Raw genomic sequence first — 27,011 nt, forward strand, 5'->3', positions numbered from 1 at the left:
GAGGCTTCTTTAGTTTTACTAGACTGCTAGGAGTTTATGTTAGATATGTTGGGGTTGGAAGTTGGTCTAAGTTGTGATAGTGTATTATGTTGTGTTGTACCTGCTTGATTTGGGTTGTTATGTTGTTATATGTGTGTGTGTGTGTGTGTGTGTGTGTGTGTGTGTGTGTGTGTGTGTGTGTGTGTGTGTGTGTCATGGTACCAATTCCAGGGATTCACTCTGAGTTGGAATCTGAAGAGGTAATGGACAGTGATCAGAGATGGCTTCTGACAAAATTATCAGGGGGGGCAACTTTTGCAATGCTGACTAAAGTGACCCATTAAATGGGTAGATTAACAGGTAACCAGGCAATTGTCACAATTTACTGTATGTTTGTCTTGTCCAAATGACATAGAATCTGTTTAATATTCACATATGGTCTTGGGGTCCTAATTATTTTGTTGCCATTTTTTCTTTACTATTGCATCGACTGAAAGAAACTTCTTAGAGAGACTTGTGAGAATTCTTCTAACTTGCCATCTTAACATATAATGTGACTGGATCGAAGTGATGCCCTTCTTTGGCCTGAGCAGAAAACATCAAGACAAAAGCGCATATGTACAAGCCCTCCTGTGAAGAAGATCTTGTTTTTTGGAAAAAAAAAAAAAGGTTTCAAATGAGAGCCTTTGAGAGAAGTTGAGCAATTTCAACCTGATTTAAAATCGCCCAAAAAGGGAGGTTCCATAGAGTTCTGCATGCTGATCGGCCATTAAATTCAGAGGCAGCTACAATTGGTCAGAACCACTGTAACAGTGTTGGAATGTCATCTTAAAAATGTCGCTTTTTCTGCACTTCGGTTGTGCGTCACCCGGATCTTCATTGCAAAATGTTTTCTAAGACAGTTCAGGTTGTACATGGGTGGAGGACTTTTGGCTTATTATTTTTTGGAATTTATATTTGTTAAAGAAAGCCAATACTGCCTTCGGCATAGAGCCTGCACAGCCACACTCATGCCTATACCAACAAAACTGAACTTTTCTCTGCATTTCTTGGGTTTCAATACATGGTTGACAATCTTAGGATAACTTTTTTTTTTTGCAGAGGAACCCCGCTGACTGCAGAATGAGCCAATGGCTGCATGCAGGAGGCCAAACAGACGGTGTTTATCTCCATCGATCTCGAGGAAGTTCTCGAGGCTTTAAATGAGCAGGACGAACCAACAGCCACACGCACCTCGGCTCCCACTGTGGCCGCGTCTACCGGACGTCGAGATCACCTAAAAGATGCCCGGCCCGGCGGTTCCGAATCAATCCGGTGACGTCAGCGCGAGGCCACGTTTGTTTTCTCTCTGGCCGTGCTTGTTTAAGAGCAAGTTTACACAATTGGAACGGCGTGATCGCACGACTCGATCTTTGATTGTCGTCATCACAAAAAAAAAGGGCCTCAAAAAGCTCCCGGCATCGCTTCCACCCGGCTCCTTATCAGTCGGCCCTCAGTGCCCTTTGCAAATATTTGCCAGCAATTACAGCTCAAACAGAAGGAAGACAGTAACAATGGTGCTGCAACATTGACCTGCAGAGCAGAGCCACCTGGACATCCTGGAACATGAATTCATCACAAGTTATTCACTGGACCGAGGTGAGGGTTCCTCTGTTTTTCTCAGTGTTGCACCCAGAATTAGATGAAATGGACTGATAAACATGTGCGTGACAGAGTGAGGAAGACTGTTCCAGGAGCACACATTGCGCATCTTCCGTTGCAGACCGGGTTGCGCACAAGGACATCGCAGCTCCATCGCAGTCGGTTAAACGATGTCTTTTCGTCCGTCCCCTTCTGATTGACAGCAGGTAAAAACTCTCAAACGTCACGGACGGAGGTGATCATGACCACGCGTTTTGCGGGAGGGTTGCGAATCCTCTCACACGTCTGTGGGTTTGGGGGACAGCGCGCGTCTCTCCCGACGCGCGTCCAGGTTCCACGCGTGATCGCTTCTCTTCCTCCGCGCTTCTCGTCAAACGTGGATTGTGTCTTAACTGGAAACCGGCAGCAGGTTGGATTGTTTTTATATCTTGTCGCTTGTTTTTTATACACTTTACATGCATCATCATTCCCTTGTTGAAAAAAAAAAACAACAACTTTAAAATGCATTTTCCTCTTGATTTGATTACGTTGGATTTGATTAGATTAATTTCACTTTGTGGGATTATTTTGTAACTTTATCCTTTTTTCCAATGTAAAGGAATTTTTGTCCGCTTAAATACTTTCCTCTATCTGCGATCTGTAAATCTCCCTTGATGCTGAGCATCAGTTCATTTCCAGAAGTTCAAAAAACGATCCTGGAAACCTCAAACGCTTTATGTTACGCACCTTTTATTGTGAGAGATCATGAAGATTATTGTTCAGACACAATTTATTATTTTTTTTCACTGAGAAAATAGTCATCCTTGTTTTTCTCTGTCCCTATTGAGTCCAATATTCTATTCAGCAGCTTTGGCAGATGAGAAAAATATAAAAGGGACGACCCAACTCAAACTCATTTCACTAATTCCATGCGTCTCAGTCCATTTCATGATGATAAATTTCTGATCGTGTAATAACATGAGCAATAAATGATCCATAAATTGTATATCTGAACTAAATCACTTGGCTTGAAACTTCAATGACAGATTTTGAATGTAATCAGTTTGTTTCAGTATGTAATAATCAGTTTTCCCAAAGGCCACAGAATCCACGCTGTTGAAAAATATCATTTTCACCCCTTCCCCTGATGTCAAGAATTTTTGGGATGCAGGGCACTGGAAGTGGCTCAGCCGCAGAGCTCACCCCGCCTCGCACGATGGACAACGTGATCGAGAACCACACGGGTCAAATCTTCGAAGTGGCGCTGCAGAATGACTCCTCCAAGCGCAGCCCCCAGTTTGTGGGTGTGGAGCTGCTGCAGTCCTTCAAGCTTCTCATCATTCCCTGCTACACTTTGGTCGCACTGGTGGGCATCTTTGGCAACTACCTGCTCCTGTATGTTATTTGCCACACGCGCAAGATGCACAACGTCACCAACTTCTTCATCGGAAACCTGGCCTTCTCTGACATGCTGATGTGCGCGACGTGCGTCCCCTTCACGCTGGCCTACGCGTTCAACCCCCATGGCTGGGTCTTTGGTCGCTTCATGTGCTACCTGGTGTATCTGATCCAGCCGGTGACGGTGTACGTGTCCGTCTTCACTCTCACCGCCATTGGCGTGGATAGGTATGTCTCAGTGCTCGGACATCTTTCGAATCAACCTTGTTGATAAAACGTGTGGTTTGAGAACATTGAGTTATTCTTATTCTGTGTTTCAGGTGCTACTGCATGTAAGAAACAAATGACACATAATTGCAGTAGCAGATGAATTTACATGGCTGAATGTTGTGGATTTATAGGCTGCTCTAAAAATTACACTGAGACGTAGCGCACGTGACTGAATGCAAGTGTCATGTAAGCAAGAAAAAACACCAGACTTTTTTTTTTTTCCTTTCACTCAATAAATAATTTTATTCCTTTTCTTTCAATAAATAAAATCAATTTTAGTCTTCTACTTAATTCTTAGTAAGTCGAGGAATGTTTTGTTATTAAGGTTCTCAAGGTACATTACATTCACAAGAGAATGAGACGTCAAAATCACAAAAAAAGATGAAAGATGATTTTTCTTTGGATTTTTTGTTTTTGTTTTCATTTCCATCGGAGTCACATTTTAGAATTTGTAAAGCCCGCTTATCTATTGGCCTCGTACCGAGCTGGGCATTTTGCATGACTGATTTTATTACTGTCGGGATATATTCTGATCTAAATCGAGAAAAAATAAGAGCTGTCTTTTCTCTCCATTGACAGATACTATGCCACAGTGCATCCTCTGAAAAAGCGCATCTCGGTCTTGGCATGTACCTACCTGCTGTCTTCCATCTGGCTGCTATCTTGCGGCCTGGTGGCTCCGGCTGTGGCTCACACCTACCACGTGGAGTTTAAGAAAGAGGGCTTCATCATCTGTGAGGAGTTCTGGATGGGCCAGGAGAGGCAGCGGCTGGCTTACGCCTACAGTACCCTATTTATTACATACGTCCTGCCTCTGTCTGCACTCTGCATCTCTTACCTGTGCATCTCCGTCAAACTGCGGAACTGTGTGGTGCCCGGCCACCACACCCAGAGCCAGGTAGAGGCTCGGCGCATGCGAAAACGTAAAACTTTCCGTCTGGTGAGTCTCGTGGTGGCCGCGTTTGGCATCTGCTGGATGCCGATAAGCGTGTTCAACGTGATGCGCGATATCGACATCGATCTGATTGACAAGCGGTACTTCCTGCTAATCCAGTTGTTTTGTCACCTGTGTGCCATGAGCTCGTCGTGCTGTAACCCCTTCCTCTACGCCTGGCTGCATGATCGCTTCCGCGCTGAGCTTCGGAAAATGTTTACGTGCCGCCGCCGCCGCATCGGCATCTCAGGCAACAACTGCGCCACCGCCAGCGTGGTGCTGTGAGGCCGTGCGCTTTCACCGGGCTGTGGGATTCAGCAGTGGATGACATCCAAGCAAACTGTAAATTTGGTCAGTTGCTATCTATTGCGAAATTGGGTTTTGCTGAACAACAGCTACAAAGCTTCCATTCTAACAACAAAACTGTATTGAGAGTTACTGAGACATTGATTGTGCTGATTATTGGTCAGGGATCAGTTCTTTGGCAAGGGAGCTGGAATGGTGTTTTCCAGTTAACTCCAGGGGTGTTTATGTACTGTTAAAAAAAAAAAAATCAATAAAAATATATAATGAGCATGTTCTCATTTTTGGGTGAGCCGTTCCATTTTCTGTGACATTTCATATCGTCATTCTTTTGGTGAAGGCATGGAATTACCCGAGTATTATAAGCGTGTTATAGAATCATGTTTTCACTGTATAGCAGTTGAGTAGTTAACTGTACGTACTAATTTCTGTTCACCATGATCCTTAAATATTTTTGGTTAAATGAATGATGAGTTAACATTTTGGAAAATATTTCATCTGAAATGAAAAGTTTGACCAACTTCAGATATATTGTGATTTATTTCTTAATGCACATTGGGCAGTTGCCAGGGGTATCTGCCAAGAGTGCTTGTAAAATGTCATGAGTTTCAGTAAATAGGATGACACTAGTTTGGTACAATTTCATATAATTAATGATCCGCAGCAATGTCTGCCTGACACATTTGAGCCTAAACACAGCAGAGACTGCCGGGCTTCTGAGTGTCTGTATATGTGAAGCCACATGCATTACGCTGGGCTTTTACTGTGATCAGATGAATTAATGTTTCTAATAATTTCATTTTGAAAGAACATGAGGCAGGTTCCGTGGACGACCGTAATTTGCTTTTTCCTGGATGAAAAACAATGTTGTCAGGCTTGAACACTGATTCGTTTAACTGATATAAGGATAAGGAATTTGAAATGGTTTTGCCTCATCAGTTTTTGTAGTTATACAGATTTGAAAGCCTGTTCAGTCTTGCCAAAGGCAAATATTCACAAAAAACAATTATTTCCCAGTATTCATCAAATGGAAAATGTGATTATGCACATAATGTATGGGAGATATAATTTAAATACTTTTCTTGTTCTACCAGGGTAAACCAGTGTTTGGCTTTCATTGAAATTGGCAAATAATATGAACAATATGGAACACAAATATTAAATTAAGGCTAAAAATAGCATGGGAGAGATTAGCTTAACTGCTGACATCAATATTCTAAGCTGCATATTCAATAAAGAGTTTTCTTTAGTAATGATTCTACCCTTTATAATCCTTGTAGCTCAAACATTACCCTTAAAGCAGGGGACATCGCAGCGCAGGTTTTAGACTCAGAAAAGATCATGGCCTCTTGTCTTGACGGTGACAAAAGGGGAAAAATACAGCTTTTTCGGAAAAAAAAACCCACGGCCCACAATCTGACGAAAGGCTTTTATTTAAAATAAAACAATTTTTTCATAGCTATATTTCTTTCAGAAGTTATTACATCGACGGCGGCGTTTTCTCATGCTGTTCAGCCTTGCGTACATCAGGCTGTAGAATCCGCACATTGTAAGCTCACCAGGAGAAGAGAGGTAGAAAAAAACTCATCCAGCAAATCATATAGAACAGTCATGAAAAGGAATTGAAAGGCACAGGTCTGTACACTCTTATCACCGATATTGCTAGAAATTCTTTCAAGACATTCAGCAGCATTATATAAGAGCATCCATGCAGGCCTCGTTTATTAGTGTCATTGTACTAGTCAGAGAAAGCTGGTTAGCCGCGAGGTGACTAATGTATCCTCTGATGATTAGGTTTGGATTATCATTGTCCTCAACAAAAACATGCGCTGTAGATAGTAGCTGCTTGCTTTTATTCATTGCTGGTTTTCAAGACAACACTTGAAGAGAAACAAAGGCACAATATCTTTTAGGGACTGGAAGACCTTGTGACGATTGTCTGTAGTGAGTTTCTTCACACATAAATAATCCAGTGTAAAAAGATCACATTGAAAAAAATAGCTTTTCCTCCTTAGCATAAGAATATTAAATAAATCACAAGCCATGCGATCTGAAGTATTGAAAAAGACCACATTTTTCACATGTCATCAAATAACATGTTTTTAAAGCACTTACAAGTACCTTTCTGTCAAAGCAAATACATTTATTTATTTAGATACAATGTCTGCTTGATATTAAGGATCATCACATATCATTTGAGAAAAGATTATCATTCTCAACAAATCTCTGTCTCCATACTGAATAATAAAAGTGCATAATGCTTGAAGACCTTCATAATCTTATTACAGAGCGGTACCACCACAAACACACAAAACACAGGATTGCCCTTACACCGGGAAATTTCTTCTAGCACTCCTGGGCTCACACTGGTTTGGCGTTAAGGGTCTGCAGGATGGCGGGTTTCTCCTCTATGACGCGGACCAGCAGGTTGTCAATGTACTCTTCGAGCTCGGTGATCTTGGCGTCTCTCTTTGACAGGTCAGCCTGCTGCTTCACCACCAAAGTGATCAACTCTTCCTGCGTCAGTTGAGTGTACGGTCCACCTCCTAATGAATCTGCCACCTGAATAAAACATGTACTGTCTTATTAATACGGATTCATTAAAATAAGAGGTATAAAAATAACTGTAAACGAGTGTTTAGTATGCCACTTGAATACTGAATAGATGGATTTATACAGTGATCATATAAAAAGATAAAAATATCACAAAAAGTTGTGCTTCCTGTGCTTTTCTACTCTTCATGATCATCTTTTTATGACACTGAATAGTGTGTAAAGGTTTCGGCACAAAAATCAAAACCACCAAATATTTTGAGCTACGTGTCACCATAGCGCATACTAATAAAACACTTTGACGCAGCAATTATTAACTCAATTGAATTTAGTCAAGGTTCCCTGTTTTGATTTTATGGATAGACCATTCAGAAATACGTGACTCACAAGATTATGTCGTTAAATGAATGTGATGGAAATCACAGGAACAAGTTAGGTGTTGGGCTTAAATTTGTGTTGCAGATCAGCACTACCTTTATTTTCCCAGATGTGCTATTCTGGATCTTAGACTCCTTCCCTGCAGAGGCACTGATGGGATATTGGCTTTCAATGGAGTTCATGGGCTTCACAGGATGAGGCCTGTAAAGAAGTTGTTAAGACTATCGTAAGGCCCTCAAAGAGAAAAATGAAAAGTTACTGCATCACAATACAATAAAAGACATCAATGTTTCCCATGAAAAGTTATCAAGAAAATATTCCAATCATCCCTAGGCAGTTCATGTTGGGGAAAAATTGCCAAGAAATCACGAGCGCACTAAAGAATCACACCTGAGACAAATCCCAACACCTTATTTGTTTACCCATATAAAGGCCAGAGCTGCTATCAAACCTGAATGTAAATTCCACAAATGCATATGTTTTGAGTAGCCTGTTTAAGCTGTTTCAGCTCACCTGCGCAGAGTTAAAGCTAGTCCACCTCCATTGCTACTCTGAGCACTGACAGCCTGAACATCCGATGGCGAGACCCTTGCACGTAAAGGAGTCTTTCCCAAAGACAACATGCCTTCCTCTGCTGCTGGTTCCTCCATAACGACATGGAGGGGTTGTGAGTTGGTTAAAATAGATGGTGCAGTGAAAGGATCAGCACCAAGAGAATCCAAACCACCATACAAATTTATTTGTGTCTTTTCATCAGCTTGATGCTTTGATGAGATGGTCTCATTCATAATGTCTCTTCTAGGATGGACTTGACTTGCCGCTGATATGGCGGTGTCTTCATTGTATGCGGGTTCCTGCTCAGACACTTTAGCTGATACTGTTGCGGAGGTAATAGCGGGCTTTTTTCTCTGTGAATTTTTTCTTTGGAAAGCAAAAGTGATATCCTCAGAATTATCCTGCCCCCACTCCATTTGCTGGGCTGAACTATTGCCGCTGTTACTTCCAAAGGCATCTGTTGATTTCTCTTGACCAAAAATTTGATCAAGCTCAACTGTTGTCATTCCCCAATCTACAGGGTTCTGCTCTGGCTGTACATTTCCTGCAAAAAAATCATCTTTCCCTTGGTTTTGGTTCCAAGGGTCTTGTGTGAAAGTCCCATTTTCACGCAATGGCTCAAAGTCTGCAATGTTTTCTTTTGACTGAACATTGTTTTTGTCCATTTCTTTCATACTTGAGCTGGATAATGTGCTGTTCCTTTTGTTTTGAGGTAAAGCTGGTGTCGTGGCAGACTGCTGCTGTTGTACTGGCGCTTTGCTGCTAATCTTTTGTCTTGGTCTGGCTACGGGTGCTTCTTTGTCTGGATTGAATGAAGTTTTTCCCTGGTTATCTGACGGCGTATCACAGTTGCCTAGGCTGGTTGGTCTGGGCATTTGTGCTGCTGAAGAGGGTGGTTGCAACGCCCTCCTAGCTCCATCTCTGGATATCTCTGGGAGTATCTCTCTGTCTGACTTGTCAGTGTGTTGACGTCCTGGACCCGCAGAAAAATCTGACCTAGCGACATGCTGGTCAGACTGCGTGATGTTCTGATTTTGTCTATCTCTTGAGTCCACAAATGATCTAGTGTCTTGAGGTGTCATTGGTTTCGGTGGAGCTGGGGCAGCTACCTTTTTTAACGATATAGGTTTGGATACCACTGGCTGTGTTTTCAAGTGTCTCGGAGTTAGATCCTCCTGTGTGGTCTGAAACTTTGGCTCGTGCTCATCAGGACCATCCACACTCATTTCTGGACCCAACAGTTCTGGTACAGTATCTCTATGTTTCTGATTGACCTCTGCAATGATATTGTCCCATTTGGTATGTCCCTGTACCCCATGCCTCCTCTGGGGAAAAAGGATATCATAATCAGGAAGTGGTAATGCGGGCTTTTTGTCTTGCTGCAATCCATTGGTTTCACTGTATGTAGGGCTCTTGTTGTCTCGGACAGGAATGTTTCCTCCAGTCGATGCCTCATGTACCGTATACAAGGGTGGCAGGGGTGCTCTTCTCTTCTCAGCCATGGTGGGTGGTGATGTAATAGATGGCAACTTTTCTATGCTGCCAGAGGGAGAATCAAATGGATTCTGACCGATGTTTGGTGGAGCCAGAGAAGCATGAAGGTTGGAGAAAGTATCAGGAGACTCTGATGGAACAGTACTAAGGGAAGATTCAGAGGCAGCAGGGGAAGCAGCCTGCTTACTGGGGGTTTGGCACTCAGTGTTTTCAGACGTCAGAGAATGAGCCAATCTGCCAAGGTGAAAACAAATGCCTACAGATCAGTGTCTATGACATAACTCAACGTTCCTTCAGCCGATGTACAACCCATCACCAAATCAAACCCACAACCACCAGATCAACAAAGTAAAATCCCCTGTGACATTTCCATCACGCAACTCTCATAAAATGCGCAGAGACAGTTCAATGCCAAGCAGTATTAAAACAACCTAACAGAATCTCTTAACAGTGAAAATCAATGTGAGGACACGCTACCAAAGCATTTGTCTGTGAAAGGTTCCCCACTTGGACTAAGTCTAAGTCCTAAATCCTCTGCTACTCAAGTAGTTTGTTGTTCATGGTTTTACTTTTAGTACAAACTTGTTGACGGATTGAAGGTCTAGAGCAAGAGCTTTTATATTAAAGTTACCAACACAATGAATAGACTTCCAGGACTGCACAAGTAAATGATCGCACATTACTGATAATAGCAAACAAGTTTACCATTCTGATCCAAGTAGAAAATCCACACAGAAAAAAATCTAAAGAGAAAATCCAAGCACCAAAGACGTCCAACAAGAGAAGTGAGACTGAGACCAACTGTGTCCTGATGAGCTTTGTTCAGCCAACAACCTGTTCTACAACATCTTCACACACCAGACACACCTTCCCTTTATAAAGTTGGGGGAAACTTGCTCAACGGGATAAACAACAGTTGGCTGGAATACAAGGCCAGAAACAGGAAGTACGTGCAATTCACAAATTTAACTGTCAACACACGTTGTACAGAGAATCTCAATCAGTGCATGTGTAATCCAAAACAACTGTGCACATATCTGCGTGTGTGTTTTGAATTTCATTGCTAGCTACAAGTGATTTTTTTTTTCTTTGATTTTTCAATTTTCTGGTGTAGGAAAACACACATGCAGATGTATTTGCAGGTCACCCAGAGGTACTGTGCAAATTGCATCAAACAATAGTATGCGCATAGAAGGCACAATGGCACACCCTGTGACAAAAAATTATGGCATAAGATCATTTCAGAATAACATTTAAGATCATCATCATAAAATGAGAAGCCGTCTTACCTGGGTTTGACTGCGGACACTTTAGTAGCCCGGTTAAGGAAGCTCACGGCAGAGGGTGTTTGTTGGTTTCGGCTGAGTTTCTGCTGATCTGCTGGGATTTCGGTACTGGTGACCGGAGTATCTTTGCTGAGGGACAAGTCTTCAAATGGATTGGTGGATACGTGGGTGGCTGGTTGATCTGGATCTCTCCAGTCACTTCGAGGTGCAGAAGGTAATTCTTCTTTGATGGGCTGCTGTACTTCTTCCTTTTTCTCCTCCTTTTTTTTTATCATTCCAAAAAGAGACGACAACCTCTCGCTCATGGAGGCCTCTTCCTGCCTCCTCTGCTCCTCAGCTTTTTGTACCTGCTCCTCCTGTCTCTTAAGCTCCTGCCTGAGGCGCTCTTCCTCAAGTCTTTCATTCTCCGCTGCCTTCAGTTTCTTGCGCTGTTCTTCTTCTTCCTCCCTCCGTTTCTTCCCTCTTTCTTCCTCCTCAAGTATGCGTCTCCTCCTTTCTTGCTCCTCTCTGAGTCGGCGTTCCTCTTCTTCCTGCAGCTTCTTGGCCCCAGCTCTGTACCTCTCCTCATCCACCAGCCTCCTGGCCTCTTCCACAGGCCTTCCTTCTGCTGGCATTCTTTCTTGCTCCTCTGGGTAGCGCTGTTGTTCCAATAAAATCTGCTGGTCTTTAGACGCTCGCTCGTAGGAAGGCACAGGTGTGTTTTTGAAAGGATCTGCAGTGACATCAGCAGACTCTTTCTGGAAATCCTCCACTGATACTTGACCCGAGCTATTAAGGCTGAGAGTAGACCCGCTTTTGGGCTCGGCATCTTCTTCTGCATACACATGATTGCCATTGATACACAGGCTGTTCAAGTCACTGTTGCTTTGCTTGGAGCGGCCGAGTAAGGAGAACGGGCCCTGAGACACTTTGCTGTCAGTACTGCCGGTCCGCTTGTGACCCAGGAATTTGAACTTCTTTTTGACTAGAAGAGAAAGTGGCAACGTAAATTGTGACTGCATTGTTTATACTCAAACACAGTGTAGAAACATTTAGATTACCTTCGGGGGAGTCCACGTTGAGGCCAGATGAGCGGCTGCCACTGAGAGACGAATTTTTCTCAGACAATGGTCCCAGCGTAGATAGGGACTGCGATGCATTCCGATGCAAGTTTGATTTGGGGGCAAAGAGCGATTTGAGTTTCGATTTCTTTTTCTCTGCTGGAGTTTGATTAAGTGACACTGAATCACCCTCTCCCTCACTGTCTGTTAGGACCTGCGTCACAGATGGCACAATGGCTGATGCAGAGTCAGAGAAGCCATCCTTTTTCTTCCCACGAACTTTGTCCTTGAGCTTAGAGATTCGAGAACGTGGTTTGTCACCCATCGAAAGGTCGAACATGCTTGCAGATATGTTGTTTCTCATGAAGTGGATATCAAGTAGCACCTCCCCTCGCTCCTTGTCCTGTTTTCCAGATTTGTCCACCATCTTGAACCAACTAAAAATGACAAAATGAATCGACAAAGTAAGATAAGCTGTTGATCATCAAATTGAGATACACCCAATGACAGATATAATGAAATATACTTCACCTTGCTAACTGTAATGACCTTGCTAACTGTAATGATTACGAATGACGAATGAAATGATTAACCCCGAATGCATTGCAGAATATGTACGGTTTTAATTTTATTTGTCTCAAAAAGATGGACAATCTGTTAACAGAAAAAAGCTTAAACAAAAAGGTTTTGCAAATGTAAGAACACATCTGTACACACAGGAACAACAAATACAAAACATTTGTGACTAACTTCCTACTACCAAAACTTCCAGAGAAAACCCAAATAGCATAGCTATTTTTACAAACTATGCAAGATCCTGATTGTGATGTAATTTCCCTATTTTCAAGTAAGACAATACAGTCTAGAAGCCATTTTATTGTTGCCTTTAAAATAGGCAGCTCGCAACCTTTGTTCTTTTCTAATACTGGGTAATTTTCTGGTATTTTAGATGAGATATCATTCAACAGCCCTGTTACTGTTTCTGGGTTCTGGCTTGTCAGAATGCTGGAGGATCATATTCCTTTGACCTAAAAACCGAAAACTGCAACATCAAGAAAAACTCTGTAGGGAGGTTAAATTAAAGTTAAGTGTTTCAAAATGCTTGCTGCCAGGACTTTCTTTAACTTGTTTAGATCTGATAGTGATAGGTGTACAAGTGAACAGCTTGTTCCATTTCCTGTTGGGAATACCAAGCCACATGCAGATAAAGGTTGACAATTACAGCAGTGTTCTACCTCTGCAGTCATCCTCTCTGTATTGACCAGCATCACAGCTTTATGTCTGCAAGAGACTGGTATGTGTGTTCTAAAGGGGTGGGTCCCCCACCATGCATACAAATAATTAGTGCCATTACGTAAAGATAATTTCTGCGTTCTGCGTGCGTAATTATAGCCTTCCTAATACTTTCAAACAAGCCTATCCCATTTTCAAAACCATTAGTTTCACTGCAGCCCAAAAACTGTTGACGTAATTTTTTGAATTCCTCTTTTGTCCAAGGAAGTAAGAGATAACTGATGTATTCTGAAAAGTCCTGTCACTGAATTTAATAACACAAAAGTTATCTGCAGGTCAAATGGAGTTTACTGCGACAGCAGTCATTTAACTGTTATGAAGCAGACACCAGGACAGGTTCTTCTTGGGTTAACAGTCAGGAAAAAGCATGGGAGTGAACCAAAAATCCTCAAAGACTCTCAAGCATGCAGCTCTATGAGATGTCATGATGTTGAGCTGAGATGAATTCAAACATTCCTTATCGCACACCCTAAGCATGCCAAGTCAAACAATCACAAAGTCTAACCACAAGGAAGATCTGAATACTTTACTCAAGCTTCTGCCAAAATGCTCCTATTGGGCACCTTGTCCATGTCAGTTGCAAGGCTGCACGCCCTTTTCTTTACATGACAGTGCATTGTTATGGTTATTGACTGACTGTTCTTGTTGTGTAGGGAAATACTGAGCCATGCCCCAGATGCGCTTCTGTTCTTGCCCAACCGGTTCCCTCAGTTACCTGTGGATAATATTTCTCTTTCATGTCTAATGATTAACAACAGGACTGATGTTAAGGATAAAAAGGTCCAACAAAGTGAAACAAATATGTATCCTTACTCCTAGATGTGTTGTCCAATTGTCCTTTTTTAATGCCTTCTAAATAAGGTCTAATTTTAAAAATCTAGTAGACACATGAATACAACAGGGTTATATTAATTTTTATGCTGCATTTAAATAATGCAACAGTACCCTGAGTGGTTTGAAATAGTGCAATGAAATTGCGATTTTAGTGGCATACAGAGAGCTAATAGCAGGTTAGTCAGATTAACAGGACATTGTTTTCTGTTAGCTACAAGTGGTATTTGTATTTGTTAGTGATTCAAGCCTGATATGAACACGCTTGAAGTGCACTAACTCGTCCTTGTAATATTTAACCTTGGAAGATTTTCAAGTAGGCATATTCATGGGTTATTTATTAGATTCCTCAACTTCTAACACAGGATACCAAACCGATATAATGACTGCATAATTAGTTTATTCACTTAATTACACATACATATATATATGTGTGTGTGTGTGTGTCTGTGCACCCTCATATATATACACACATGTATACATACACACACACACATATATATATGTATATAGCAGAAAAGGAGAGAAGAGGAAAAAGAAGAAGATGATGATGATGATGGATTGATGCAAATGAATCAGGAACCAAACAACTTCCCTAATGGTGAAAGCAGCAACAACCAACACTCCCTTGCATACCTCTAAGGACTAAGTGTGCGCTACTTGACATTTGAAAAGAAAAGTGCAAAGACTGAACCTTGGCATTTTTACTTAAGAATTCCCTGCACAAACACATGATAACATTTGTGATGACACCACACAAGATATGGTCCACAAACCACTTCCTCAGCTAAAACAAGAGTGCTAACAACCTTGACCTTACAGTTTAACCGACGGTTTTTGTTTGTTGTTGGTGTTACACAAGAGGGAGTGCCTGTCTATTTTCAACACTCTTGAAAGTTTTAATGAATTCACTGTGACACCCATTTTGTCAAACCACAGATGTGATTCAATGACAGGTGACATATTTGGGTGTGAGCAGACTTTTTGTGTGCCGCTTGAGAAGCTCGGAGGAATTTTCAACAAAAACAGCTACAATGTGAGGAAAGCAACTCAAAATAGGCTTTCATCACTCAGCTGGTAGAAGTAGCTTCATGCTAACCATCATTTTAGCCCACAAGCCTTTTCAAAATTGAAAACTTGAGCCCAAATTTTGTTGTCTGACATACTACATATGATCTCATTTATGAGTCAATAACCCTATGATTTCCATTCACATTTGTTTACATTTACATTTAGCCCAATAACAGTCTTTGTAAAAAAAAAAATGTCACAATGTGTGTGTGCTTTTAGTAAGTTTCAGTGAGCGCTGAAGAGTTAGCAAAGTTGAAAACAAAAGAGTTCATTCAACTTGTTTGGAGCATATCCAGCCAAGACAACACGTGAGATCTCTTTTCAGTCATTTGTTTTAGAGGCATTGTTCCTTTAGACTTTAATTCAACCAAGAGAGTCAAACAAACCTGAACACGGTTTACGATTTCAATAAACAAAAAGGCTTTTGTGATGACGTGAGTTTATGATGTCATGTCATGTCGTGCATTGATGCTGAAAGATGACCTTCTTGGGAGGTACACTGAGTAAAAAGTAAAATAACACTTAATAACTGTTGGAAATCAGCAATCATCCCAAGACATAAATCAAAAGGCAGGAAGAAAGTACAACTCCCGGCAGCTTCGGAGAAACAGGGAAATAAACCAACAATTTGTGAATAAACACTTACTCGGTCTTTTTGCGGGACTTGTTGTCATGGAGGTCCAGCAAGTTCACCACTGCTTGGCCGAGGAACTTGTCAAGCCCGGCGTGGGCGCGATGCATAACAATGATGTACAGGGTACATCGTTCGGCGTTTCCCAGGTGGAAGAGAGGCAGGTCGAACGAAGCCTCCTCTTTCCACACCGGAGCTACGCTTTTCTCCGCCACGCTTGTAGAGAATTTGTCTTTGGCCACCTGGATGATGGCGTAGGCGTCGTTGGTTCCATTCTTGCCCTTGACTCGAAGGTTCCGAGCTTGATGCACCGTTACCTGGACGCTCGTTGGAAACCACTGCTGGCTCTGGTCGGCCAGAGACATTGTGACAGTCTCTTAAGATGTAACAAAAGCTATTCTGGAGCGTCTCGGGAAATAATGCTGACAGAATTGAGCCTTTCCTGGTCTGTTTTCCACCTTCACCCTCCTCTGCGGGTGGAGGTTTAGGTTACCTAGTTGTCCAGGAAGCCCAGGTCGATGTCGTAATTATACTTCCCTCCTACAACGGATGCTAAAGCTAACGTTTAACCAACACTTCTGATCCCCTTCAGAACAGGGAGCAGCCTGTCGATTCCAGTATGATCTCATGTTGAGCCATCAGTCACGGCGAAATAAATTACATCTGCAAGAACCTTCACGAAATACACGTTTCCTTGTTTTCTGCCATGGCTAAAGTTACACGGTTCACTTCCTCGATGTTCATAAAGTCCTCGCTCATTCTCTACATACTACTCTCTGATTGGTCAATGTATCTGTCAATATTTTACATTCAGTCAGTGATTGGTCAGTGAAGGATAGGCGTTGCGCGGAGGACCGTTAAATCGCCCTCCCAGTTACGCGTGTCTTGGGTTTATCCATTACAAAACAATTTATTATTAAAAAAGAAGAATATTGAAAAAGAACCATACATTGATACTCATTCAGAGTAAAGATAATATCCTGAAAATGTATAGCTTTACTTTTTGAATAGAATTGAAGTTTGCAGATTATACTAAAGAGGCTCTTTAGCACATAGTGCTAAAAAACAAATAAATAAATGGGTAGGTAAATGAATAAATTATTACTTGATTGATATGTTTGCCTACATATGTTCATGTTATGCCTGTTGAAACATGATGGTCAACATCGTAACATTCTACTGGAGCTCATCCTAGTTTTCAGACATTGTTTGAGATACTAATTTTGTCTTGCACGACCAGTTGAAATAACCAATTATAAAATATACGTGTCAAACTTAAATCAAGTATTTCTGTAATCTTATGTAAGGTAGTATATGTCACACAATATACAGTATTTTTCAGGAACTGTGGAAGGCTATGCTATCCCACCACAGTAAAATTCTCAGTCGGTATTTTTGTGAGAACAAATCCAAATAGAAGTGTAATGCTTGACTCCTCACCACATGGTCAGAAAAAAAGTTCCTGTGAAGGAAATGACTCAATGTCCTTAAATAGATATTTGATTCACAGTGGAATAAACTCTACATCTTGGAAAATTTGTCATTGAAACCAATATAGAGACAGAAACATTTCTTAACTGTTAAAAGGGCTACAGAAGTATCAGGAATGAAGAAGCCGCACATAATGCCGTGCCAAATTATGAGCAAGTTATAATAATCATATTTGTCTTTTCCATTGGACATGGGCATCTCTAAGACTCCCATGGATACAGGGTTATTTTCCCATTGTATTTTTATACTGTTATGTTCGCCCAACATTTATAAATTCCTCTATATATATGCAGCACTATGGAGAATGGTGTTGTCAGGAGCAACACAATGTGATGTTCTGATCTGATTCAATGTATTGTTGTGTTGAACCATGTTTACATAAAACAGTGGTGGTCAGGCTACGGATGCAATAAATTAAGAGTCGTGGCTGCACGTTTTTATTTAGAAGTTTTTGTTGTCTGTTGTTGTACTGTTGTCTGTCTTGGAAACAACACAAGCGAAAAAAAAATCTCTAAAACAGAGAACAGTCTTGGTACCTCCCAATGGACCTTAACAACAGCTGCTGTGCCCGATCAGCTTTCCTTTGGTGAAAGGGGAAGCTGTAATTCCCCAGGGATCAGGTGTCGGGGCATTTCTTGGCATGAGAGATTTCAACTGCTTATTCACAAATCTTAAACATTTTCAAGTGGACCTTCCTGCTTAAAGAGGAGAGGGGTGTTCAAGTGTAAAGGGGAAAACATTCGCACCTGGGTACCTGTGATTGTCACTTTCCACAAGACAAATGACTTGTCTTTTTTGTCCAACTGTTTTTTTTGGGGGGGGGAAAGAGGAGGCAGTATTGTCCTGAGGAAAGGTACACATGACAAAAAGGTTATGGGTGTCACCTCATGATTTCTGGAGGATAATCTGTGATAATCTGTGATGTCACATAGGGGATTCACAAAGTTTTATGATATCATGCCTCAATGAAAGGTGGACGGAATGTACAGCAAGTTCTAATGTGATATAGGCGAAACACACTCAGCTGTACATACTGTTTTATAGAGATATCTTTTTTAAATGCTTCTTATTCATGAGTACAATAGAGTACAGCATCAACTGTTTATTTGGTGGAAACAAGGGTGTTTATTGATTTGATTAGCAGGAATTACTCTGTTTTGATTGATGTGCCGTTAATATTCAAAAGTATATGTAAACCATGCAATCAAATCCCAGTACGTATTAAGAAGTCCATGAATGTTAGCAATTAAAAATGTACCACAACATAGTCCCGCCTGGTTGATCTCCGGTTTAAAACTATATGTGCTGAAGATGTTTTTCAAACTAACTGAAGTAGGTTGAACAGAGCACCTACCCTTTTGCTTAAGAGCAGTTTGTCAAACCTGTTTCAGCTGGATGTCCTGCAAAGTTGTAAAATAAACCCCTTTCAGACGTCAGTCTTAATGATCTGTATAATTCACAAGCACAACCCAGGATTGATTCCTTGTGCCAGAGAGGGCAAAGAAGTCCACTGGAGCAGTTCAGGTATTCTTTGGATGCACTGACAATATAAACTAGATACAGTAGTGAGTTCTATTCTGATTTAGGTTCACTTTATTTCATCTTTGTGGTCCTTGGTCACATTGGTTGCACATGTTCCATGTTTTAACCCCACATATCAAAATCTCTCATTTGCAGAATCATGTCTTGCAAGAGCGACCTATATACCCACAACATCTAAATCAATATAAGCAGAAGGGATTTTCAGAGGTTTTGTATTTAATATGAGCTGTGCTCTTAGAAACCAGTAAAATGTTCCTGAGTTTGGTTAAACTACAAACATCCATCAATCCATCCATCCATCGTCTGACCCTTATCCTGCACTCGGGGTCGTGGGGAATGCTAGAGCCTATCCAAACAAACATGTTCTATTCACAATTATTTCACAAAATGATGTTGCTTCTCTCTGTGAACTATATTAAAGTGTTTGAACATTTGGACTTTCATTTGAACAGATAAAAAAGGGACACTGGATTCCTGTTCTCAGCAGAACAAGGTCAGTAACAGGCTGGCCATGAAGCACAAGATATCTGTATCAGTCCGTATCCTGCGGTGCCAAGATAATCTTGTGGAAGACATGACTCTCCATCTTCTGCTCGGGGAGAAACTAGATCCAAGATTAGGAGAGCCCATCCTGTGCTCCCATGAAAGCAAAAATGCTGGAAAGTAAATACCTTTATCTAGCCCTCTGGAGGGCTTTTCCCTCTGCCTCAAGAGTCTAACACCACACATCATGAACAAGAATTTGATGTTAGAAACAAGCCCTGCTAAGGCTGGCTGAATCTGACTAGTTCTCATAGGGGTATAGTTTTTTTAATTTTTTTTTTTTTGACATAACTGAATCAATTTTAGATCAAGCAAGTACATTGAAGACCAGACCTGGGCATTTTATGGGCCGCAGGCCACATCCTGCCCGTTTCTCTTTTTTATTTGGCCCACCAAACTATTTTCTTTAAATATTTCAATAGGTATTTTCAATCAATATTGAATTTAGACACTCCTTATTTTTTACTTTTGTTTAATTTTGAGTGGATGATTGCAGACGAAATGATGTTGGCACATTTATATGTTAATAAGGATTTGAAAGTTGAAATAAAATACAAAAATATCTAAAAATTGAAATTGCAATTTTCATTTTGTTCAATTTACTTAATACCCAGTTGGCCTGTGCATAAAAATTAAAAATGAAATGTGGTCCACCAGCCAAAATAATTGCCCACCCCTGACATACGATCCCTGTAACTTTTCCCTTTTTGTCAAGTTGACCACAAGGAGGTGCTAGTTTAGTTTGTGCAGGAAGAGTCTATTTGGTTTTCAATTTGGAAATGGTCAGGGGAGCGAATGTCATCAGTAGGCTGATTGTGGAGATTTCAGAATTTTGTGACAGTAAGTTAGCACTTCAAAAACACAAGACAGAGAAATTGGAAGGATTTTAGTTAGTTTGTATCTGATGTGGCCCCATCCAGACACACTGAAGGTCAAATTTTAATGGTTCTGTATGGTTTTCACAAAAAAAGATATTGGAGGTGTATTCCATTGCCTTTTTATGCAGTCTACTTCTAGTGTAATAAGTTTTAATGTTGATAGTCAATATTTTTATCGGGTCAAAACCCAGACAGCTTGGTGTTCTGTGAAGCACCGGATACCATAAAGTGCCTGTATGCTCATCTGCAGAGAGCTATGGCAAAAAAACATGATGTTCATCTACTGAAAACTGAAATGCATTCAATCAGCAGGGAGTCGATAAGGCCCTGACAGCCTCGGTTATGAATCATAGCCCAGATGAAGACTTTAAAAGTTCTGGTGAATGCTGAGTTATAGCAAAAGTGTAAAACAGACAATCAGAATGACTAGCAGTAATAGTCAAAGGAAATTTATGGTAACAATTTTATGGTGAATTTGTCCATCCCAGTTTTGCAGACACTTGAGAACTACAGTTACAACCAGCATTGCTAGAATCTTTTACTTACTCGCTGTCAGACTGAATGGGGCCGATTCGTGAGAGGAGTAAAGATATTCACCCAAATTTCCCCACTGTAAGATGCAAGTGGATACAGCTTCTAAACTCAGGTGGTTTGTTTACTTACTTGATGAGGAAATTTCACAAGCAACATGAACTTGATAACAGGAGTTTGCTGATCAAGGGGTTTTTCTAACAGTGGAGGAAGATTGTTCTTTTCAAGATCAACATTGGATTTGGGTGGAAAAAATGATTATGTATTAAGCATGCACCTACACACACACACACACACACACACACACACACACACACACACACACACACACACACACACACACACACACACACACACACACACACACACACTATACATGAAAATACAAACCTTAGTTTTCAGTGCATCATCCTATCCACTCACAACAGGTTTTAATCACAGGGTTTGGCATTGCTGAATTTTGAAACAAAAATGGTGAGACAGAGAACTAACAATCTATATTTAAAATATTCAGAACTTCACAAAATAATTGCTTTCATGGCCATAAACTGCATCTGAAAAAGTTAATAAATTGCAAAGCATTGCTATATTTTTAAAAATTGCAATAGTGTATTGTTAGTTATATTGTACTGTGGAGTTACTGCTAATTCCCATGCCTAATGCCCACATTTCAAAACACATTACAACATGTACAATAAAGTGACCATAATAGGGGGCTTATAATAACATGGACCATATGATTCTCTGAATTTCATTTACAACAATGTAAAACAAAGAAATATCAGTGACAATGAGCATTACAATACTAGTTTCTGTTAATGACATTAAAGAGTACAACATTTGATTGAAAAGAAAGAGGTGCAAACAAAAGATTTGTAAGTGTGTTTGCAGGCTGTGCCATTGCTCAGATTGTTAAAGCCTTAAAACCAAATCAAATTAAAACTTGTGCTGATTACCTCAGGTGTTAGAGGGTGACTGTATTGTGATATTTTTTTTTTTTTTTTTTTTAGATAAATCAGTCATTTTAAAACCTGAGAAATTTAAGTTGCTGGAAAGAGCATATTTTTAATATGCTAAAAAACCCTACCATCCAGGAGGGGGCAGTCAATTAGTCAGAAGGGATGTACTGTATCTTCTTTTGACGGTTAAACTTAAACGCACATTACTAAGAATGTAAAAGCTAAATATTTCCCCTGACTTTTATTGATATGATTTATTAATACAAGCTTTTCTTTATCAGTGCTGAGGGGAGGACACAGAAATAAAACAGACATTTTCATCATAGAATCAAAGGTCTCACATAGCTTTTTCTTTAAAATCAGACAGAGAATTTGTACATTTGTACTCATTTGTATGCTCTTTCTCTCATAAACACACATAAAAATACACACCCCAACACACACACACACACACACACACACACACACACACACACACACACACACACACACACATAAACACAGAAGCAGTTGAAGCAAACAAGAGCATGAAAATTTGTCCACAGATTAAATGCATATAGTTGTACTTTGGAAATGAACAATCGTGTGTTCCATTTCATGCTATAGGTGATATGCATAGAAAGATCATTGCTAAAACAATAAAGCTCTCATTATACATCCTAAATTATCATATACCAATTTCATAGTAATTTTGCACATTTTCAAAATTGAAATAAGATCTTAGTTTTGAAATAACAAGAGAAAACCTGCATTCTATATTTTTTAACCACTTCACAGCAAACTTACAATGCAACTGAGGCAAAAGTTCCAGTTTAGGGTCCTGGCTGCCTTTTTGATTTAATCTTAAATTATGTAATTATGCTAATTAAGAGACCATCAAAACATAATCCAATCATTATAAAGTCCTTCTGGTCATGCATAGAAATTCACTCATAAGTAAAGATTATACTGTGGTTTCGCTCTTCCACAAACTACTCTTCATTCCAACAGAGCTCTGGGATTGGTCTGTTCCACTCATGTCCTGATCCAATTCTAGCACAGAGTTTTTCAAGGTGCCATTGGGGACAGCAGCTCCAGGCACAGTGGTGGCGACACTGTTCGAAGGGAAGGAGCAGCGCTTGGCTTCTCGCTCTGCAGCAGCTGCCAGTTTCAAATTGTCTCTACTGGCACAGCGTCGCTGAGCGCCATTCATTGCTGCCCTGCTCGCCATCGAGGGTAGCAGCGGGAAAGGTTTGCGGCTGCCGCTGCTGCCCCCATCGCTTCCCTCCGAGGGGCTTGTGGCCACTGACTCTCCGACCCGCTTTCCATTAATCTGCGGGCTGGTTCGGCTTTCTGAGAGGCTGTGGTGGATGCTGCCGTTCTCACTTGTGGCCTGTTTATAGACCGCATGTGAAGAACTGAGGTGCTCCAAACCTGTGGGACCCAAAGCTCCAAGGCTGCCCCCACCTCCACCTGTCCTTAGAGCTCTGAGACGATAATGACTTCTGCCCTCGCCCCGATGGTGATACTGACTGTTCCCTTGTTTAGTTCTGCTATTCACTTTCCTTCGCTGGGAATACACTGGGGCTGTAGCATTGATGGATGGAAGAATGTTATTTGTTGGTTTGGTGATATTGTCAGTACTAGTGCCTGTGTTGTTACCTGCAAAGGCACGGGACGGGTTGTTTGGATTGTCTTGTCCCACCTGCAACAGGTTGGTGAGTTTGCAGGGCCCGGGGCCGACACTGCTGATTCCACTCGGTGTAGATGACGATCTGGCTGATGAGGAGTTATGTGAGTCCCCGGGTGGATGACAGTTTATGAAAAGTTCGGATCCCTGTTCAGAGGTCTGCGCCGCACTTCCTGTTGTGAAGGTGTGAGTGTATGCAGACATGGGATGGGAGCGACCATAACCTGGACAGCATACCAGCCATGAGGCTTGCACATCCAGACGTCGGAAGCAGTGGTGTACCACCAGAAACACACCCAAAGTTGTGGCAACCATTCCATATAGAAAGCTAAACAATAAGCTAGTGTACCCTGTCAACCACATCGCCATGGCTCCACAACACCAGAGAACCACAAACAGGAAATGGGTGGCCACCAACACAGAGAATTGTGTCTTTAGTGAGTACTGGTCCTCTTGAGCCACAACAGGGTTCACGGGGCCCACAGCAGAGTCTGTGGAGAGAAGGCTAGTGCTTCCAGCCAGTGCTGGTTGGGTCTCGGTCACAGGAGTGGACAGAGTGGTTCCTGTGCATTCTTTGGCCACATGGTGCCTCAGGCGAAACACTGTGCAGAGGAAGTAGATCCAGGTCACAAACACGATTAGGCCAGAAGGGACAAAGAAAGACCCTAGACTGGGGCGCCACACCAGCCAGCAACTGCAAGACACAGGGAGAAATTCACAGGGATCAGTGAAATACAAAGACATCTTTGTTGATTCACCATGTCACAAAAACATTCACTTCAGCACTAAAGACAGTAACATGATGTCAAGGGCCACATATCCCAAAGGAAAAAAAGCAGTGCACTCACTAAGGACCATTGTCTACATAGTTGCTGACATTGACAGCTGCGGTTATCCCACAAATGATAACAGGTACTCCACCTGCTATCAGGTAGAACCTAGAGAAACAACAAACACATCACTTGATGAAATGTTACATATGAAAATCTTGCATGATGTTGTATGATATGTGGCTGTTTAAGTGTCTATGTTGGCATCTTTTGGGGGGGAGGGGGTTATAATATTCTGTTTGTTTCCAACCTGCTTAGAGCTGTCTCTTTCTTCATTCTTTTATTGGACACAGTATGACAAGGGGCAGCGTGGCCACTGGAGAACTGTGATTTATACAGCTCCATTACACATGGCCAGCTTAACAGTGGCTGGTGGGCCACTGAGGTCAGTAACACTGTGTATTACTATCGCTATAGGATCATAAGGGCACGTGCAGGGGAGGGAGAAACACAATGAACCATTTGGGACCCATGCTAAGATTTACAGCAACCCACTCGTAAATTCCAGCCCTCCCTATTTTGAGATCATCTAGGGTTTTGTGCCTTCAAGCAGTACTCAGTAGTGTTCCTTGAAGGTTTCTTTAAAACAGAGGGACTTTGGTTGTTTGGCACAATGGTGTATTTGACCATGTGCAGTCTGGGTGGCCAAGCACAAGAACTCCTGCATCTGCCTAAAACATTGATTTTTTTTTTTATTCACAGAATAAAAGCTCTTATGGTATGTAATATAGTGGGTGACGGTGAGTGTTTTTCGGTCTGACCTAAGCATTGGTCGCTGAGTAGGTGGAACAGGAGACTCTCCCTCTGATTGTCGCGGCATTCTCCACACAGCTTCTTTGTAGATGACTCGGGCACTGACTCCAATCCACAGCAAAGTGGACAGTGAGGAATAGTGAAGGGCAATGCCCACCTGTTACACACGGATAGATCACACATCGGGTGTACACAACACTTATCTGAACTGGACTAAAATAAGGATGTCTTTGGATGAACTAAGGACTTACAGCTTGACAAACAACTGGATAGCCAGTCAAACTTATGCCCCCTGTGTATAAGGCTGTTGTCATTGCAATATGGAAGCAGGTATTTAGCAAAGTATGCCAGCTTTTTCTTGATATGTGAATGGAACTGTTGGGGTGAAAAAAAAACAAATGAGTCGAGGAAGAGAGTGATCACTAGCAGTCTTTTGTGTACATATACATATATGTGAGTTTTACCTGTGGTGTAAAATGTGTGTTATGATGATGGTAAAGACGCAAAGGAGCAACAATGCGGTACAGGCATACACCACAGGGTGGAGCACAGAAGTGCTAGGAGATTGGGGGAAATCTGGCACCTCCTTGAAGAAAAAAAGGATTCAAAATTACTTTTAGAGCCATAAAACACATGCTAGGAGGATATATCCAACTCCAGGTTGTAAATGTAGCTTCCAACCTGCAACACTGCATAGTTGCTCAGCAGTGAACAACGCATGGTGGAGGTACTGCTGTCACTGTGGACAAGCTGACATCCTTCTTGACTCCAGCCTCCATTCTTGTCCAGGGCTTTCAGGCTCCACTGGGTGGCCACAGCATCAGTACCAGGGTACAAGTATCGAAGTGATACCCAAATGGGATCGGAGTTGTTTGACATGCTGCAGCCATCTGTCACAGGGCGGACAGATATACTTCATAAAAATGTCGTGCACATTCAGCTGATAAATTGCACGGTTGTACTGGTTTCTGCTTGTGATGCCCAAGGCCTCTCTATTTGCCTATCTTGTGATTTTTAAACCTGATGGATGACTCAAATTCCCTGAATGGCTTTCAGCTCTTCACAGAGACAAGGGTCATCTGTCTTCATTATGTGCTTAGCAGAAGGCGATAAATTATTTTTCAAGGTTGGAAGCCAGAGAAAGCTACCACCAGGGTTTGTTTTGCCCTACTATCTTGGATTGAGTGTTTGCTGAGTATTGCACTAAATACAAATCTGCAGAAATTGGACTAATACCCCATTTGTCTAATAATACCCCATTTTGCCAAGATTACTTTGTGCATTAAAATAATGATGATCAAAAATAATATCAGATGAAATTTCTGGTTTTGTGAAGAAAGAAAGAAGAAAAAAAGATGAACATGCTGTACGCTAACATGTTGGGGTTGATTGTGTAATGAATTTGAAAACATGACAACATTGTTCTATCATTTACATCAAAATGATAAAGCAGAAGCTGCTGATTTCCACATCAAACATTAGGAACTAAATCATCTGTAAAGGAAATTTGTGTCATGTTGTTTCCTCACCTAAGCCTACAAAGATGACAGGAGTGTTTACAGTCCGTCTGCGGGAATGTTCCCCAGTGTTGCTTGAGTTTCCAGAGGGTGGGAAAAAGCTTCCTGTTCTGAAGGCTACAAACTGCAGCTTACAGTCAGCTGGAGCATCAGACGGAAACAGTGTGGCAGGGAGAGTCACGGAGGCCACAGCCACTGAATTCTAGAGAACGAAAGAAACCGATACAAACACATTCATCATTGACTCTTAATGATTCAGGTTGATACGTGCAGTTTAGACACAGTAAGTTGAAAATATACTTCTTCTTCTTTCGGCTTTTCCCTTCAGGGGTCGCCACAGCGAATCAACTTTATCCATTTAACCCTATTCTCTGTATCCTCCTCTCTCACACCAACTACCTTCATATCCTCTCTCACTACGTCCATAAATCTTCTCTTTGGTCTTCCCGAGACCTCTTGCCTAGCAGCTCCAATTCCAGCATCCGTCTACCAATATATTCTCTATCCCTCCTCTGTACATGACCGAACCATCTCAGTCTGGCTTCTCTGACCTTCTCTCCAAAACATCTAACATGTTCTGTTCCTCTGATAGACTCATTCCTGATCCTCTCCATCCTGGTCACTCCCAAAGAGAACCTCAGCATCTTCATCTCTGCAACCTC

The 27,011-nt window shown here is 41.5% G+C and overlaps 3 protein-coding genes and 1 long non-coding RNA gene across 4 annotated transcripts in view; 2 read left to right on the forward strand and 2 right to left on the reverse strand.

Moving 5' to 3' along the window:
* Positions 1 to 140: 140 nt before the first annotated feature.
* LOC147218574 (uncharacterized) lies at positions 141 to 2,138 on the forward strand. The gene is made up of 3 exons (XR_015108793.1): positions 141 to 339; positions 1,081 to 1,617; positions 1,824 to 2,138. It is a non-coding gene; the product is annotated as an uncharacterized LOC147218574 (long non-coding RNA).
* A 447-nt stretch (positions 2,139 to 2,585) lies between these two features.
* On the forward strand, positions 2,586 to 4,775 carry prlhr2a (prolactin releasing hormone receptor 2a). The gene is made up of 2 exons (XM_086173753.1): positions 2,586 to 3,225; positions 3,847 to 4,775. The coding sequence occupies exons 1-2, from the start codon at positions 2,747 to 2,749 to the stop codon at positions 4,484 to 4,486; spliced, it is 1,119 nt and encodes a 372-aa protein (XP_086029879.1). The 5' UTR covers positions 2,586 to 2,746; the 3' UTR covers positions 4,487 to 4,775.
* Positions 4,776 to 5,921: 1,146 nt separating this feature from the next.
* Positions 5,922 to 16,372, reverse strand: rab11fip1a (RAB11 family interacting protein 1 (class I) a). The gene is made up of 6 exons (XM_086174150.1): positions 15,652 to 16,372; positions 11,811 to 12,247; positions 10,774 to 11,734; positions 7,949 to 9,718; positions 7,531 to 7,636; positions 5,922 to 7,066 (listed from the first exon to the last, which is right to left on the reverse strand). The coding sequence occupies exons 1-6, from the start codon at positions 15,999 to 16,001 to the stop codon at positions 6,866 to 6,868; spliced, it is 3,825 nt and encodes a 1,274-aa protein (XP_086030276.1). The 5' UTR covers positions 16,002 to 16,372; the 3' UTR covers positions 5,922 to 6,865.
* A 2,325-nt stretch (positions 16,373 to 18,697) lies between these two features.
* adgra2 (adhesion G protein-coupled receptor A2) overlaps positions 18,698 to 27,011 on the reverse strand; it is a 37,188-nt gene continuing 28,874 nt past the window's right edge. Inside the window, exons 13-19 of the mRNA XM_086174093.1 lie at positions 26,362 to 26,551; positions 25,514 to 25,722; positions 25,297 to 25,418; positions 25,084 to 25,207; positions 24,841 to 24,989; positions 24,098 to 24,187; positions 18,698 to 23,943 (exon numbers count right to left, since the gene is read on the reverse strand). Coding sequence (XP_086030219.1) covers positions 22,524 to 23,943; positions 24,098 to 24,187; positions 24,841 to 24,989; positions 25,084 to 25,207; positions 25,297 to 25,418; positions 25,514 to 25,722; positions 26,362 to 26,551 — 2,304 coding nt within the window. The 3' untranslated portion in view covers positions 18,698 to 22,523. The remainder of the gene's footprint in view (positions 23,944 to 24,097; positions 24,188 to 24,840; positions 24,990 to 25,083; positions 25,208 to 25,296; positions 25,419 to 25,513; positions 25,723 to 26,361; positions 26,552 to 27,011) is intronic.

This window comes from Fistularia commersonii, chromosome 26 (assembly GCF_037954325.1).
Source record: "Fistularia commersonii isolate RoL2024-O1a breed Wild chromosome 26, RoL_Fcom_v1.0, whole genome shotgun sequence".
Lineage (NCBI taxonomy): Eukaryota > Metazoa > Chordata > Actinopteri > Syngnathiformes > Fistulariidae > Fistularia > Fistularia commersonii.

Coding starts and splice junctions, on each gene's coding strand:
- prlhr2a (XM_086173753.1), top strand. CDS start 2,747: ATGTCAAGAATTTTTGGGATGCAGGGCACTGGAAGTGGCTCAGCCGCA. Junction 3,226..3,846: donor ACCGCCATTGGCGTGGATAG/GTATGTCTCAGT, acceptor CTCCATTGACAG/ATACTATGCCACAGTGCATC.
- rab11fip1a (XM_086174150.1), bottom strand. CDS start 16,001: ATGTCTCTGGCCGACCAGAGCCAGCAGTGGTTTCCAACGAGCGTCCAG. Junction 9,719..10,773: donor GTGTCCGCAGTCAAACCCAG/GTAAGACGGCTT, acceptor TCACCTTGGCAG/ATTGGCTCATTCTCTGACGT. Junction 7,637..7,948: donor CTAGCTTTAACTCTGCGCAG/GTGAGCTGAAAC, acceptor ACTTCTTTACAG/GCCTCATCCTGTGAAGCCCA.